This window comes from Periplaneta americana, chromosome 6 (genome assembly GCF_040183065.1).
Source record: "Periplaneta americana isolate PAMFEO1 chromosome 6, P.americana_PAMFEO1_priV1, whole genome shotgun sequence".
NCBI classification, from domain to species: domain Eukaryota; kingdom Metazoa; phylum Arthropoda; class Insecta; order Blattodea; family Blattidae; genus Periplaneta; species Periplaneta americana.
In genome coordinates, this window is record NC_091122.1 from 117,539,716 (window position 1) to 117,556,876 (window position 17,161).

General features: G+C 35.1%; 1 protein-coding gene across 1 annotated transcript; it reads right to left on the minus strand.

Annotated features, from left to right (window-relative positions):
- Positions 1-4,019: 4,019 nt before the first annotated feature.
- On the minus strand, positions 4,020-16,893 carry ND-49 (NADH dehydrogenase (ubiquinone) 49 kDa subunit). Its single transcript, XM_069828805.1, has 10 exons — positions 16,735-16,893; positions 15,790-16,018; positions 13,808-14,009; positions 12,727-12,914; positions 11,578-11,741; positions 7,652-7,771; positions 6,759-6,888; positions 6,435-6,531; positions 4,562-4,702; positions 4,020-4,177 (listed from the first exon to the last, which is right to left on the minus strand). Exons 1-10 carry the CDS (start codon positions 16,860-16,862, stop codon positions 4,140-4,142), a joined length of 1,437 nt encoding a protein of 478 aa, XP_069684906.1. The 5' UTR covers positions 16,863-16,893; the 3' UTR covers positions 4,020-4,139.
- Between the last annotated feature and the right edge of the window lie 268 nt (positions 16,894-17,161).

The window sequence follows — 17,161 nt, forward strand, 5'->3', positions numbered from 1 at the left end:
AGAAAAGAAAAAAAATAGTATAATAATAATAAGTAAATAAATAAATTGTTTTGCAGTGGATATCTGCACATTGTGGGTGTAAAAGTTTCCAAAGTTTAATTTGTTCTGCAACAATTAATTTTGCACTAATTGAAAAATACAACAGCTGTGAAGATTTTTTATATTGAAACAAAACATATACGAAGTTCAGCAAGTGTGCAAAATTTCAGCAAAATCCACCAGTTTGTGTTACAGGTACATTTTTTTTTTTTACGTGCAACTTTCGGAAAGTGTAGCATAAAGTTTAGATTATAAAGAAAATTAAAAATTTATTTTACTATAGTTCCTAGAAGCCTCCGTACGAATGCTGAGTGTCATCCTGGTCATAACTGGGCAAACTGGGATCTGTTGTCAATGGCTCTGTCAATAGCAGTAATCTTTTTTAAAAGACGAGTGTCAGTGAATGGCTCATGTGAATTTGTGGAGTGAATCTCAACTTAGCCATAACAGAAAGTTTATCTGCATTTCCTTAATAATGATCACAGCATTAAAAGAGCTTTTTGCTTCATTCTCTGTGAACATGTCACATGCTATAATTTCATTCATTTATTTTTTACAGTGGAGCTTTTACTCGAGCTTCTTCTTCTTCTTTTATATAGGTCGTAGCCTGTTTTTCTTCACACTTTATCCTGGAGATTCACTAGATGTTGATTGCAGACCATCTTTTCATCTTTGTTGCGGCCTTCCTATACCTCTTCTTCCTAGGAGTTTCATATCCCTGGTAATTTTTGTTATTCCATCATCCCTCATTCTTGTAACATGATTATTCCATTCCTTTTTTCTTCCTTTCACAAATTTATTAATGTCTATTATTTCACATTGGTCTCTTACTTCCTTATTTCTCACCCTATATCTTCTCGTCTTCCCTATTATCAATCTTAATGTATTCATTTCTACTGTTTATATAGCTGATTTATTTTTTTTTTTTTTTTGTGGTGGCTCATGTTTCAGCTCCATAAGTCAATATCGGTCTTACCATTGTTTTATATATTTTAACTTTTCCTTCTATACTTAGATACTTATTTTTCCATGTTACATCCCTTAAGTAACCTGATACTCGAGCTCCTTTCATGACCTGTTCTCTAGCCTCTTTATATGTTTGGTGATCACTTGATATATTAACTCCTAAGTATTGAAACTCCATTACTTGTTCAATAATTGTCCCTTCCATTTCCAGCTTACATCTTAACAGCTCCTTGGATATAACCATAGTTTTAGTTTTCTCTGTTGAAACTATCATATTGTATAATTTAAATGTCACCACAAATTCATGTAATCTCTGTAAATCATCTTCGGATTCTGCTATAAGTACATACTACATCATCTGCGTAACCTACAATATTTATCTGGTTATTACCCATTACATAACCTTTCATTGTTTTAACGCTATCAATTAGTTTACCCATTATTAGGCTGAAAATTGCTGGACTTAAAGAGTCAACTTGCCGTATTCCTCCTTCAAATTTTATTTCATCTGTGGTCTGGTTTCTTACTCTTACTTTAGTTTTGGCGTCCTTGTATATGGCTTCAATAGTTTCGATCAACTTATTAGGTACTAATGTGTTCCTTAATATTATAATAACATCTCGTAGTCTAACTCGATCAAATGCCTTCTTAAGATCCACAAAACACAGGTAAGCAGGTTTATTATATTCAGTTGCCTTTTCAACTATATGACGAACTATAAATATAGCGTCTGTTGTTGATCTATTCACTCGAAATCCTTGTTGTTCATTGATTTCGAAGTATGGTTGTAGTTTTTTCAATATTATTTTAGTTAATAACTTTAATACAGCACTCGAGGGTTACACCACGGTAATTATTAGGATCATTTCTCCTTCCCTTTTTGAAAATTGGTATCATAATACTAGTTTTTATTTTATTAAATAATACTTTTATCTGTTCTCGTATTCTCTTCCCTCCAAACTTCAACATCTCATTACTAATTTCATCTTGACCAGGGGCTTTTTTATTCTTTAATGTTTTCATTGCTTCATTTATGTCTTCTGCAGTAATGTCATCCATATCATCACCATTATCAATTATGTTCTTATTTGGATTTCTTGGGTTTGTTCCATATTCTCATTATACAATTGCTGAAAATAATTTTCCGAAGTATTTATACCAATATTACTTACTTCTACTCTTTCACTTATTTCTGCTTTCCTGTTCCTCAACATCTTCCATACTCCATACATATCCTTCCCTATATCTTTAGTAAATTTTTCCCAATATTCCTCCTTCAAATCTTTTATTCTTTCATTTACTTTGTTCCTGACCACAACATACCGCTGCCCATCTTCTGGTAATCTCGTTTTATAACATAGAAAGGCTTTTTTTTTTCTCCTCAGCAATCTCTCTAACTTCTTCAGTAAACCATGGCATCTTATATTTTCTTTCATTCGACAGCTGTACCTTCCTTTTTCCTACAGCCTCTTCCATTGCTCGTAGCACATTTGTTTTTAATTAATTCCATCCTTCTTCTATACTTTCTTTCCATTCAATAGGATTTGCATTTATTTTCTCATTTAATCTTCTCTGATACAGATCTTTTGTACTTTCATTTTCCAGTGATTCCGCATTGAATTTCTCAATATTTAACTTTATTCTATTTCTTCCCACTAATCGGTGCTTTAATCTTATTTTACTCAAAAGTAGTGCATGATCACTACCTACATTAGCCGAATTCTATGTTGGAACATCCAATACTTCTGATGGCATAAAATATCTATTAGTTATTACAATATAATCAATCATTGAATGTTGTCCCTGACAACCAATGAAGGTATACTTGTACTTAAAATCGTGATCAAAAAGGTGTTATTTACACGTAAATTATTCTGAGCACAAAATTCAGTTAATAAGTCTCCATTGTCATTATTGACCTGCTCATGAAATCTCTGCTTTATTCCTTCTAATGGATTATTTCCCACTCATGCATTAAAATCTCCTGATATTAAAACGTAGTGGTTTTCAGGAATTTTATCTAACACATTTTGTAGTTCTTCATAAAAAGATCTTCTTTCCTATTTATATTTAGCCATGTCTGGTGCATACACACTAATATGTATACTTATTTCATTTAGCTTAATTTTTGTTCTCAATAATCCTTCCGTGATATAATCTATCTCTTCAATATATTGCTGGTATTTCTTATGCAGGAGCATTCCTACTCCAGCTGTGGCTCTTTCATCTTTACCTCGTCCACTATATATTAGAATGTAATCATTTATAATTTCAGTGCCTTTACCTTTATTTTCTTGCTTCTGATATGTTACATATATCTAATTTCTTCTCTACAATCTCCATCATTATTTCCTGACTTTTATTATTCCAGGATTTGACATTCCACGTCCCTATTCTAATTATTCCTTGTTTTTTTATTCGTTTATTCCTTTTTCTTTGCCTTTCTTGAGATTCCTGTTGCTAATAGTTTTGCTACAATGTCTCGTCAGCTTCAGAAGTAACTAGAGTTTCATTCGTTTTGCATTTTAATTTAGTTGAAGTTTCAAATACTATAACGAGCTAATTATCCAAAATTATCTGTGGTGTAAAAATCCTATTACTTTTGTTGCTTCCACTTAAAAATTTTTCCATGAATATAACTGTTTGGTATGTACTGTAAGTAGTAACATGAACTGCTTGCTGCCAGGAAGTCAAGAGGAGGATAGCAATGGCAAAGGAAGCTCAGTATTTTACACATACCAATTTTCATTATCCTACAAGATACAGTAATGGAGGAAAAAAATGTTGAATATTTCCAGACATTTTACTGCTCTAAGCTGTACCTAACCCCTTAACATTGCTGAAAGTCACCTACTTTCAAAGTGTGAGTCTACCTTAATAACAAATGTAGTAATATTTTCCACAAATATTTTACTTCAATGCCTGTTACAATGATATTTCACTTCAGTACCTATAAGTTACTAGTTTTGATTCAGAAGATAATACGAAGGTGAAAAGGATGATTAATGAGTATGTACAATTGTTGTAGGGTTGTTATTCCAATCACAGTATTTACATTGGTTCTTGATTGCTACAACATTAACATTAACAACTGATGTATAAAGTAATCACAGTATTCTATATCAGCACTCGAGTTAACGGTCAATCTCTCCAAACACAACGTCCAGAGTACCTGAAAACAAAAAACAGAAAACAAAATAGTAAAAGAACTGACACATTTACAAATTAAAATATGTTTTGTGGAAAAAAAAAATTTTCTTAATGCTTCTTTAAAACTAAGAAATTATTTGAAAATACTATGGCAATAAAAAAAAAAAAGGTAGAAAGGCAATGACAAGGAAAATCATTTCCACATACTTTTTCCACCACAAATCTACAGGTACTGCAAAGAATTGAATACGAGTTCCTTTGGAAAAAAAGCCGTCAGATGACTGAAATATGGCTGGCCAAAAGATTCTATATTATAATATACAGCTGCTCAATAACCACAATACCACTTTACTGCAAGGTGGTTTTTAAGTATTTGTACACTTGTCTAAATCACAAACTAACTTACCGATGATGGCTACTATGTCTGCCAACATGTGGTTCTTGCCAACTTTATCAACAGCTGCAAGATGAGCGAAGCCAGGTGCCTTTATCTTGCAGCGATAAGGTTTGGAGCTTCCATCAGACACAAGGTAGATGCCAAATTCTCCTGTAAAGAATTTAAGAATCATAAAAATAAGAAATGATGAGGTAGAGAAGAGAAACAGTATCAGCAGGAGAAAGAGAGGAAAAATAAAAAAGAAGGATTAACAGAAAGAGAAGGAAAAGTAGAGCAGAAAGAGGAAATACCAGGGTGAGAGTTATCCAGGCTAATAGGCCGTGATCTACAGGTGATATTACGACCAGATGTTTTGTCTACAGCTGCATTAGACATCATCAGTGGCAAGAATTCTAGGGCGTAGTGATCTCAGTGTGCCAGACGAATCGTCTGGTTCTTAACATCACCAGTAGACCATGGCCTATTAGCCCGGATAACTCTCACCCCATTGACGCCGGCTGTGAAAGCCTATATTCGAAGAGAGAAAGTACCATATTTTTTCAAATACCACGCACACTTTTTTCCGAAATATACAAGTAAAATGTAAGGGTGCGCAGTTTATCTGAAATGAAGTCAGTAACAATGGCCAATTTTCCTCTCGCACAACTCCCAAGGTGGTAGCACATGCCACTATCTTTTTGCATGTGTATTTCAATTGTTAACATTTAAAATGGCATTTGGACTAGCAGTATACATGTGTCAGAATCAAGTTCAAGTGTGATAAGTGTATACGTCTTATATTTTCAGAATTGAAAATGAGTACCACTAAAAGTATGAGATTGCGATCTTTTACTTGCAGCAAATCCTCTGATTAAGGTTCTGGTTGATATGTACATCTATTATCAGGCAGTACATCTCACTTGACGATATGTGTCAGAGGAAGAACAATTGTTTGTATGCATCTGTAGTCTGACTAGTGTAATATGTAGCTAGTTAGCGATGTATGCAATAGAGGGGGGGAAAGAAATTGGCCACCCTACCCCATTATCTCCTGGCCTAGTTGCCTCACAAGTGGTGCCTTCTTGGTATCACATGTGAGGTTCAGACCTGTCTTCGGACAGTTGACTTAACAATTTGCAGCAAAAAAAAAACTTAAAATTATCAGTATCAGTACATGGAAATCGTGCTACAACCTGTAAATTTGATGTAAGTTGTATCAGAGACTGGAGGAAAAAGAAGGAACTGCTATTAATCAATGGAAACAGGAAAACTTTTCGTTGTCAGAAAGCTAAACTTTCCAGTGAGGAGGCCAAGCTAATCTAATACATAACAGAGAAATGGCAGCTTAACTGCGCAGTTTTGACAAAACTGTGCCAACTAAAGGCCCTGACCCTGTTCCAGGGCAAAATTTATTGTTAACTGAACTGTATTTGTGTTTGTTTTTAATTAATAGTGAATACATTGCTGAAAGTTTTATTTATTTTTTTTTTTTTGCGGGGGAGGAAGCTTTCAAAAGTGAAGTGTGCAGGGTATTCGAAAAAATATGGTAGAATTTAAAAAAAAGAGGAATTCAGGAATATGAGAATAGAGTTGGGGCAAAGAAAGAGAGAATGATGCGGAAAAAAGATAGAATGAAACAGAAATATGGAGGAAGAAAATTGCAAGAACAGGAGATGGAGGATGAGAAGGAACAGAAGAGGAAATTGGCAGTGACAACAATGACAATGGTGGTGATAGCAGTGGCAATAACAGCTGCGATGGAGGAGAAAATGAAGAAAAAGAATAGGTATGACAAAGGAAGTCATGAGACATAGAACAGGTAAAGATTGCTAAAGAATAAAGAAGAATATCAGAAAGACACTACAGAACAATAAAAGTTACAAACTACATGACTATCACTAACCTTTTGGAGCTTCCACAGCTGTGTAAGTTGATCCAGCAGGAACTGTGTATCCTTGTGTGAACAACTTGAAATGGTGGATAAGAGCCTCCATTGAAGTCTAGGAAATAGAGAATAACAGCATGTACAGTGAATGCCAATACATTGCAGGTGATGGTACAGTATGTATTCTTTACAATGAAAATCCGTTACAAAAAAGCTTCATGAAATAAATTCAAATAAACCAACTCCCTTTATTCTGGTCTGTATTAAACAATATTAGCATGCAACATATTTTGTTACAAAAAAAGTCAATATTACACGATATTACTCAAACAATAAACCAACCTTCATTTCTGCACGTGATGGAGTTGTTATTTTCATATCGTCAGTTTTAATTTCGCCTGGTGGCATCTTGTTCAAGCACTGCTCGATGATTTTCAAGGACTGACGCATCTCCTCTACTCGGCACAGATACCTAAAGCAGCACCAACACGAACTTTAAGTATTTAAAGCTTTACTGGATGAATGACTATTACTTATCAGTAAAGGAGAAAAATTCGCTTCGGTGCTGGGGATTGAACACAGGACCCCCAGTTCTACACACTGGGTGCTCTACCACTCAGTTATGCTGAGACTCTATCCACAGCACTGAATCGAACTCTTCTCCTTTGGTTTTTTTTTTTTTTTTTTTTGGCCTACTCCTTGTTCGACATATATTATGTCATCATACAAAAGCACACTCATATGAGTGATTTGTGTGGCCGGAAATCAACAGGTGTACTGCTAGACGACTAATTTAAGTGATGATATTAAATTTTGATCCTACAGAGTTCTCTTTTGTATTATTATTTATTAATAACGGAGCAAGTGCTTTTAGTGTCTACTAGGTCTTCCTAACGATGTATTCATGCATTAGGTTGAAGAGAAATGGGACCAGCACATAAGCAATGTCATAGCATGGTACAAAAAGACGAAAACAACTGAATATTATTTTCTCTAGGAAGTCTTTGTCACTCGTGAAAGAACTGAGATATTGGGTTTGAGGTTCGTAGGGTGAAACCTGACCAAGGTGATCGATTTTCAAATTCTTAACTTCGCAAGTAAAGCTGGGAGTTTCATGTCGTAGATTTACAGTGTGTTAAAGAATTCTGTTGCTTATAGAGAAGTTAAGACAGAATTTGTGAGCCTCATAATCCATACAATACGAAGAAAAGTTTAATAACAATGACTAGCCTCACCTGTCGTAACAGTCTCCTTTGGTGCCTATAGGAATATCAAACTCCATTTCATCATATGCATCATAGGGTTGTGCTTTTCGGAGATCCCATTTAATGCCAGATCCCCTCAACATCACTCCACTGAAAGAAACCATAAATTCCTTATAAACACTCTAAAATTACAAACTTAATCATTCTATAGCTGCAAAATTTTTCAGTCAAGTGTTAATATCTATTCAGTCTATCTGATCATGGCCAAACAAACCACTTGGATAACATTTAGGGATCGGAATTACATACACTGTAAAGAAGTACTGCTGGTTCATATATATTTAACCTCGCCCCCACACATGTCTGGTATCAGATATTTCTGGATGCCTAGTTGTGATATGAAAAAGCTATGCATATTATGTCCAATTACAAAAATCTTTGAAGAAGACAACAAATTCAAGGACAGTGTCTCTTGATAACAGCTTTAACTGTAACTTGCACGTGTAATACACTCAGCATGCTGTTCAATAGGTGACTACTTCTCTTCTTTTAAGAATTATTAGATGAAGACTGGAAGATTTGAACTTCGTAATGTTGTGAACACAGTTTTCTCAACTGTAATATACACCACGCCTACCCAAATATAGTTGATGTAATTATATATCAGATGTGTAAGGGGCCTTGGTTAAATATAAACGAAGTAGCAATACTTCTTTTATGGTACACATCAGTGGTTCCCAAAGTGTGGTCGCATAAAGAGCTGAGAGGGGTTGTGAAATGTTTTACAAAATAAAACAAAAAACACCTTATTAACATACATTTATTTTGTATTTAGACACACAAAAATAAACGTTTATCATATAAGTGCAAAAAATGTTTCAGTAGTTATAAAGTAAAAAATAATTAATGTTATAAATGTGCCTGGTTTTTAGAAAGCAACTTCTCAAATATTGTCTAAGTATTCGGTACACACAGTGATTTAATTTTCAAGTTCCAGATTTCTCGCTTTTGTTTTGATGGTAATCACAGACGAGAAACTACTAATAATGCATAAATATGTGGTTGAAAAAAATTTAAGAGCTTCTTTTGATTCAAAACTGGTCTATATTCTGCGAAAAAAGGACTAGTTTCAACATTTCATCAGTCAGCATTCATATTTAAACGAGTTTTTCCTTAATTTTTTTTTAATAGAAGTCTGTTAAACGCAACTGTCTCAAAACGGATTCAGTATTCACCCACAGTCTACTATATACAGTCGCAAAGCTCAATATGTAGTAAAAATGCAAACATGGGTAGTTGCCCACCACTAGGATCGCTACTATCGCCTCATCATCACAGATCTCTCCTAGCAGATGGCAAAATATGTTACACTCTCGTTGTTGTGTTCTTTTGCAAAAATTAACACCTTCCTTCCATGATTGAAATATTAAATGGATAAAGTTCATTTATTATTTTAATGAAGTATATTAAATTCCACCATAAACTCGAAGATACCTGCAAGAAATAGGTTAATATTATTTTTGTTTGTGCAAAACGAACTGAAATTTACTATAATCGCTTCACTCATTCAAGATTATAGCGATAATGAACTATGAAACCAATAAATATTAATTTGCATTTCCCTTTACAGCAATAATATAATAACAATAATAATGGAAATATGAATTAATGGGAGTAACTTACGTGTACCTGTACTTGTAGTGTAGGCTTACGTATTTAACAAAGTGGGATGAGGTTAAGCAATAATAATCACACCAGAATTGGAAATAAAACGTGATCAATAAATTTTATTGTAACAGACTTACTTTTTCTACGTCTCTAGTAAAGTAACAAATAAAAATAACAACAAAATTAACAGCTATAATTAAAAACATATCCTTTGAAAAAAAAAGTAGGCCAAAGTTGTCTGAAAATGTACAATTATTCAAGGAATCAGCTGATACAGACGTAGAATTAGCGCAAAGCTTTTGTTTCTCAGCTGCAGGTAATAACAGAACAGGTTTATTTGAAACATCAAATAAAGTTGGAACTGCATTCCAGATTAATTAATTTTTGTTTTCATTCATAAATTGTGTGTTTTCGAAATGAAGAGAGCAAAACTTTATATTATTATACAGATATGCTTCATTCTTTGTCATTAGATCTTCCCTCCTGCTGTTTATTAACCACTTTTTGCATCTAGAAGTAAAATAAGAAATAGATGTTAGGATTTTTCTTCATGAGCATCAATGCGAAATACGCAACGACCTAGCTAGCACTCGATGGAAATACGACTCAGTCCACTCTAAATCCAAAGTCGACCGTGGACAGTCTATTGTTTCTAGTTGCTAACCGCTTGGAGCGCTTTATCGTGAGATTTGCAAAAAATCACCTCAAGCTTCGCAACTGTATATAGTAGACTGTGTATTCACCTGTGACTGTCGTAATTGTTTTGAGTTCCTTAAGAAAAATACTCAAGAAGTTCTTTCAAATCGAACTTTGGGTGGTATTCCCTGATTTTGAGTAAAATTTTAGTTGTTTACAATAGTACAGGGATTTGTATTTTTTTCGATGGTGTCAAGAAAATGTACAGTATTGGGGAGTCGCAAACAGAAGTCTCGTCCAAAAGTAGGTCGTGCCTTCAAACGTTTGGGAACCATGGGTGCATATAATTCCAATTCCTAATAATACTAGACATTTTATCTGACTCAACAAATTAATATAATCAATGTGACAAAAACACTGATGTTAGCACAACACCTACAACACTAGCTTTTCACGCTGGAGAGTTCAAATTCTGGCAAGTGCGAGTGAAATTTGTGATGACAGAGATAGTGCTGGGGTAGGTTTCTCGAGATATTCCCATTTCTCCTGCCATCATGCCACTATTTCTCCTGCCATCATGCCACTATTTCTCCATAATTACAATCACTCATTATCAATGCAGTAACAGCGGGAAACTAATGTATTGTACATCCCTATCCGTAACATGGTTCAACTGTAACTAGGTGCAAATCTAATGTTTTGAAATAATTAGGAAATAGTTTTTGTGTATCCAACATATTGTCCCTGTAAGTACGAAAGTTCTGTAGTGAAATTTTTTTAAATAAAAGAGTTTAAAACACCATAATGGATCTTTAATTTTACTACTGAATGTAAAGTTAAAGTTAAGTTTTATTTAACGACGCTCGCAACTGCCGAGGTTATATCAGCATCGCCAGTGTGCCAGAATTTTGTCCCGCAGGAGTTCTTCTATATGCCAGTAAATCTACGGACATGAACCTGTTGCATTTAAGCACACTTAAATGCCATCGACCTGGGCCGGGATCGAACCCGCAACCTCGGGTACAGAAGGCAAGCACTGTACCAACTTGCCACCCAGGCTGACTATTGAATGTACTGATATAAATACTGGGGGTTTATGTGAGTGGGTGATGTAACCACCATTACAAACAAAAAATTGGTGCCCACTTAAAAAACGGTTACACTTATGCTAATAAACTGAAGATTATTTACAAACCTGTGAAGTTCTACCTGATGGATCCACCACAGAGAAATATTGGAGAGCAAGAACGCTAATGGCTTCATTGCCAAAGCCCGGCATTAGATAACAACAACAACAACTGATATAGATAATGCAAAATCAAAAAAAATAAAATAAAATAGAGTTACCTACAATACTGGACTCACGATATGATAACTACTTACATTTCATGGAGTTTGCTCTGAACCCTGAACATTGCAATATGCCACCATACAAGCAAGGAATGGGCCAACAGCAAAATGAGAAAGACAGGAAAAAATGAAGTACTGGAAGAAAACCAGTCTTACATATGTGTTTTCCATCACAAGTCACATGAAACATATCAGGAATTGAACCTTTATATTTTTGGTCAGGATCTGTTAATCGAATGAATTAGAGGTGGCCTTCTATATAAATAATTGTCTCTTAAATTAAATAAAAAAAAAAAAATCACCTGAACCCATAGTTGAGGGCATCCTCGGCACTTACAATACCGATGTCAACAGTGCGCTGAACCCAGATGCGGTTGGTTGTTAACAGATCCTCCACTTCATCCAAACGCTCTCCAAATTTGCTTGAAAATTCATAAATATCATCCAGGAGTCCTAGTGGCATATCCTGTATGAAACAATGATTCCTCAGTGCTGTAAAATATCCGTATTCAGAAGTTTTTTTTAAGTGAAATAAATAAAGATGTCTTTGTGCATGCCATTAAATCATATGGAGAGCATGTTCCAATGAGTTCAACACAATATTGATATTGTACGAGAAGGTACTTATCAGGGATTACATACCAAGATAGTAACAAAAGGACTACGATGATTTAGTGCTTTATTTTATTTAACAATCTTAATTATTTAAAATGTATATCAAACAAGCACACACTATTAATATTAGAGGAAAAAAATTCGCTCCAGCACCTGGGATCGAACCCGGGTCCTTGGTTCTACGTACCAAGCGCTCTCATCACTGAGCTACATCAAAGTCCAATCCACAGCACCGGATTGAACCCCTCTCCTCCAGTGTTTTTCTCTTTGTGGCCTGACTCCAAGTTGAGCATGTATGCTGACATTTTATATTGTCAACTGCCATTGTTGAGTGTAAGACCTGGTTGAGTGTAAGAGAAGACCTTACGGCCTTAACTCTGCCAGATTAAATAAAGCCATTATTATTATTATTATTATTATTATTATTATTATTATTGTATAAGGAGCGCACTCAGTTGAGTGACTTGGTGGCCGGGATTCCACAGTAATATGCACAGTAATCTGTATAGAAATATGCACTGTTGCTAGAAGAATTTACTAAAGATTATTATTATTTTGGTCCTACAGAATATATCTGTTATGGTAACAAACACTGGAGGAGGGGAGTTCGATCCGGTGCAGTGGATTGGACTTCGGCGTAGCTCAATGGTGAGAGCACTTGGTACGTAGAACCAAGGACGCGGTTCGATCCCTGGCGCCGGAGCGAATTTTTCTCCTCTAATATTAATTGTTACCATAACAGATACATTCTGTATGACCAAAAAAATAAAAATAATAATCTTTAGTAAAGCAGACACTAGTTGAGAAGAATCAATTTATATTTTGAATTCACGCACCTGGCTAACTCCACCAGGACGGACATAAGCAGCGTGCATTCTTGCACCTGACACTCTCTCATAAAATTCCATCATCTTCTCTCGCTCTTCAAATAGCCAGAAAAAAGGAGTCAGGGCACCAATATCCAATGCATGGGTACCAACAGCCATGATGTGGTTTAAGATGCGGGTGATCTCAGCAAACAGAGCTGCAAACACAATACAAGTTTCATATTTAAAAATGAGTGTCATGAAGCTGACACATACTCTCCCATTACATTTTTACGCATTTCATAACAATTTAGCAAATGATATTAAAGTTTCTAATTAATTTTCTTGAACTAGGCTTGATGATAAACGATTGAAAGAATTTTAGTTTTATTCTTTAACTGTGCAGAAATTTGATCCGAACAAATGTAACATTTTAAAATTCCTTTCAGAACGAAAAGTTACAATTGTTCGGATCAAATTTCTGCACATTTAAAGGATAAAACTAAAATTCTTTCAATCATTTATTATCATAATACACTGCTCTCTTAAAATGACTGAGCATACTGGGAATTAAATCAATGGCTTTCCCAAAACACGCTATGAAAAGTTTCACAATTTTTTTCTCGAAAAGGAAGCAAAAACGAGGAAAATTGTATTGAACTTTTTTTCACTGATTAACTTTATAACTTCTTTACTGTTAATGTTAGGAAATTACCTGGCCGACTAGTTTCGAAGTGATATTCTTCATTGTCCAAAGCCTAGTGAAGGTCCGCGCTATCTTCTGGTTTTGTGGTGGGTGTGTGTTCATGATTGTGTCGAAGAGAATGTGTTTTGAAATTGAGTTGAGTGTTCAGGATGTGCTGAGAGTGTGTTTTTGTATGTTTGTAAATTTCATATTGTTCTAGAGTGTCAAGTTTCTGGTTGTTTGGTTGGATGTGAACAATGAAGAATAAACTTTTTTGTTTGAAATATCTCAAAGAATAATCCCCTGAAATTAATGACATTGTTTACGGTTCACCCTATATAAAAACTTTCGTTCTCTATATTCCCAAATTGAATACGGTTGGTAGTTGCGGATATAAGACAGTCTGGAATAACTAATGATACTAACTTCTGATGTACTTGGCTCTTTTTGGTATATCAATGTTGAGAAGCTTCTCTACAGCCAGTGAGTAACACTGCTCATTGCACATCATTGACACATAATCCAGACGATCAAAGTATGGAAGTGCCTGTGTGTATGTCTTGTATTCAATCAGCTTCTCTGTACCTCGGTGCAGCAAGCCAATATGAGGATCTGACCTCATCACAGTCTGAAACCAACAAATTGTAAAATGGTGTAAATCTAAGTACAAATTGTTGCTTTCAAATTTTCATTGTCTTTACTTCTTGTCTTAAATGTCGTCACTGTCACCATTATCACTATCACCAACAACAATAATTGAGGCCATTAGAACCACAGTGATCTCAGTAACAAATTTACGAAAAATGAGAAAAGTGCACTGGCATATACCTAAATGTTATATCTACTGAAGGACAGAGTGGTATACATGAGCTCTATCACCTACTGGCATCTGTCAGGCAAAAAGTTAACTACGTGAACTGAAAGTATGCTATCTCACAACTTTCGAAGTTAAATATCTCAGAACAACTCCCATGCTACTTAGATCACTATGGTTCTGATGGCCTCAATTTGAAGGTTTGACCCTTTGGCTTCCTACCTTCGCTTTATGTACATACAGTATACGTGTATGTATCTACTATAGCTACGGACTTAAGTAGGAGTGGCGCCAGTATGATGGTTCTCATGGGAGTAGGGTGTAGGTACTTAATGTTAACCCAAGTTCAACCTCCTGCCTTCCCTCCCACTTCCATACAAATATTTAAAGTAGACTTACAACTTGTTTTAGAATATTTCCAACAAATTTACTTATTGCTTTACATTTAGTTCACACCCTTTGCTTAACAATCAATTACTTTACAGCTTTCATCACTGTGCATAAACCAACAATATTCAAGCTTTAATTATTATTAAATCTCCATTAAACTTTATGGTAATTTAATTATTTACTTTAGCTGATGGGGGGGGGGGGGTTTTCTCGACAAAATTTATTTAGAATTCCTTCATTTGACTTGGGGAATAAGTAGAAACTACTAAAATTGAGCAAAACGCAATAATAAACTCTAACCTTGTCGGAGTCCTTGGTCTGCTGTCACTTAGTTATCGCCTCATCTAACTCACTCTAACCTTGTCCAAGTCCTCGGTCTCCTGTCACTTAGCTTAGCTTCCCCCTCATCTAACCCACTCTAACTTTGCCACATTCCTCAACCTCGCGTCACTTACCTATTTCCTTATCTAATCTAACCTTTAACTCGCAATATTTACGGAAATATACACCAGCAGAGGGTAAAACACAGCGTAACACGATTTCCAAGACCAGACACTAACGCATCTGCCTACATGCCAGCACAAGACAAAATGACAGACCAACTCATTAATACATCACAACAACCTCTATACAAGGAACATCAAACTAAATACGTACAAACGTCAGTCGCTCTGTGAACTATACCATAAAATGAACTCTACCCAAGAATGTATACCGGTACCTTAAAGTCATAAGTACTAACAAGAAAAAATTAAAATTATTCCTTTCTCCTCAATTTTAGTAGTTTCTAAATATTTCTCAAGTCAAATAAAGCAGTTTTGAATACATTTTGTCGAGAAAACGCGCCATGAGCGAAAGTAAATAATTACCAACTTTATCTCCATTTGCATTTTTTCCCCGACTCTGCACCAAGATAGTGCGAAAATGGAAAATTAATCTAGCCTAGGCTTTGTAGGCCTATTTCGGTACTAATATCAGAATCAATTGCCTTAAGTAAGTTCAACGGGATGAATCTCAAGGAAAGAGGGATGCTCACTTCAAGTAAGTTCTGTCCATCAAAATTAAAAATACTAGCATCTCCACTGAATCGAAGAAAATACATTTCAGCAAACTTTATTATTTTATTTTTGGTTCAATTCTATATTAAATCTAGTCTTACTACTACAAGCAGAGTAAGTCGAAATTACAGAGTTTTAGTCTATACCTCTCCATCAAGCTCAAGCACAAGTCGTAAGACACCATGTGCAGCTGGGTGCTGTGGACCGAAGTTAAGAGTCAAATTACGAACTTTCTTCTCTACAGGAGCAAGTTTGTGGTTCCATGGTGGCATCTTCCACTGGTCAGATCTCTCATCTGGATACATCACGGGTCCATCAAACTGTTTTGTAAACTCATGGTCAGGAAACCACTTCTTAGCTCCCCGCTGCTGGGAACTGTATCATAAAATACACAGTTAGCAATCTAACTTCTATCTTTAATTTTACTTTTCGAGTACTGGGATAACATGTACTGGTTCAAGAATGTTTGCTTATGATGTCAGTATCTGCCACAAAAATGCTTAAGTATTACCGGTACATGCCACGTTGTTGTGCAACATATATCAGAAGGAAAAGGGTTATTGGCTTCTTGAATTAATAGTACTACTTTCTTATTGAGTTGTGGGGTTTCCTTTTCGGTTTTCTAATCCAGAATAGTAGACAGCCTGTATTAGGACAGAAAATGTGACATTGAAATGCCCTTTCCCAAAACCTGAAATTGAAACTTTGAGGAGCTCGAGACGCACCGTTTAATAATTGTCTGTAAATCTGATACAATATTAGTCTACATTTCTTTTTGTTTGCTGATAAAATATTTGTCTATTTTTTTTTTTCGACTAAATGTTCATCAAGATGCAGGCTTTTCTTCTGTGGGTACATTTTAACAAAGTCAAATGATTAGAAGTATCAAGCAGATTAGGGTAGCGATGGAAACATATAGCCGTCTTAATATCCATATATAAAAAAGCACTGCGTAATTCAATAATAAAAAGAAACTTACAAATAAAACCCCATTACAACAGCAATCTCAAACGTAATAGATAATATTAACATAATATAGTTGTAATGTAACCACTACATATATTCACATAATAAAGTATGAAAATCCTTACGTCGAAAAATACAGTGGACCTGCATTCTGCAAAAATTTTGTCCCAATAGTTGCTTGGGAGGAACCCTTTCGTAGCAGACTTCCCAACACGGCAGCCATGTTGCCGTTATTGATACAGAAAGACAACATTAATACTTTCCCAGTTACCTTGTCAAAAAAGAATTTCAGCGTTCGTTGTGTGGTACAGTTGTGGTACTACTGCGGAGGCGGATGTTAGCAAATAGCAACTCCAATTCCGGTACAGTGTCGCCAATTAGTAACTTCGTCGCTAAATCTGGAGACTTTTAATTATTTTTCGGCGACAATTTCTTTTAACTTTTCCATTGATTAATTAGAGAGTTAGCGACTTTTCCAGTACTTTCTAGTGACAAAAATAACACTTTCTATATTGATAATTACGAATCTAGTGACTTTGAACTATTACTTGG

Bases quoted from the DNA above. Each gene is read 5' to 3' on its own strand.
- ND-49 (XM_069828805.1), bottom strand. From the start codon at position 16,862: ATGTTGTCTTTCTGTATCAATAACGGCAACATGGCTGCCGTGTTGGGA. The intron at 12,915-13,807 runs GTTAGTATCATT...TTGTGTTTGCAG, and splicing joins AAGAGCCAAGTACATCAGAA to CTCTGTTTGCTGAGATCACC. The intron at 4,178-4,561 runs GTAAGTTAGTTT...TTTTGTTTTCAG, and splicing joins AGACATAGTAGCCATCATCG to GTACTCTGGACGTTGTGTTT.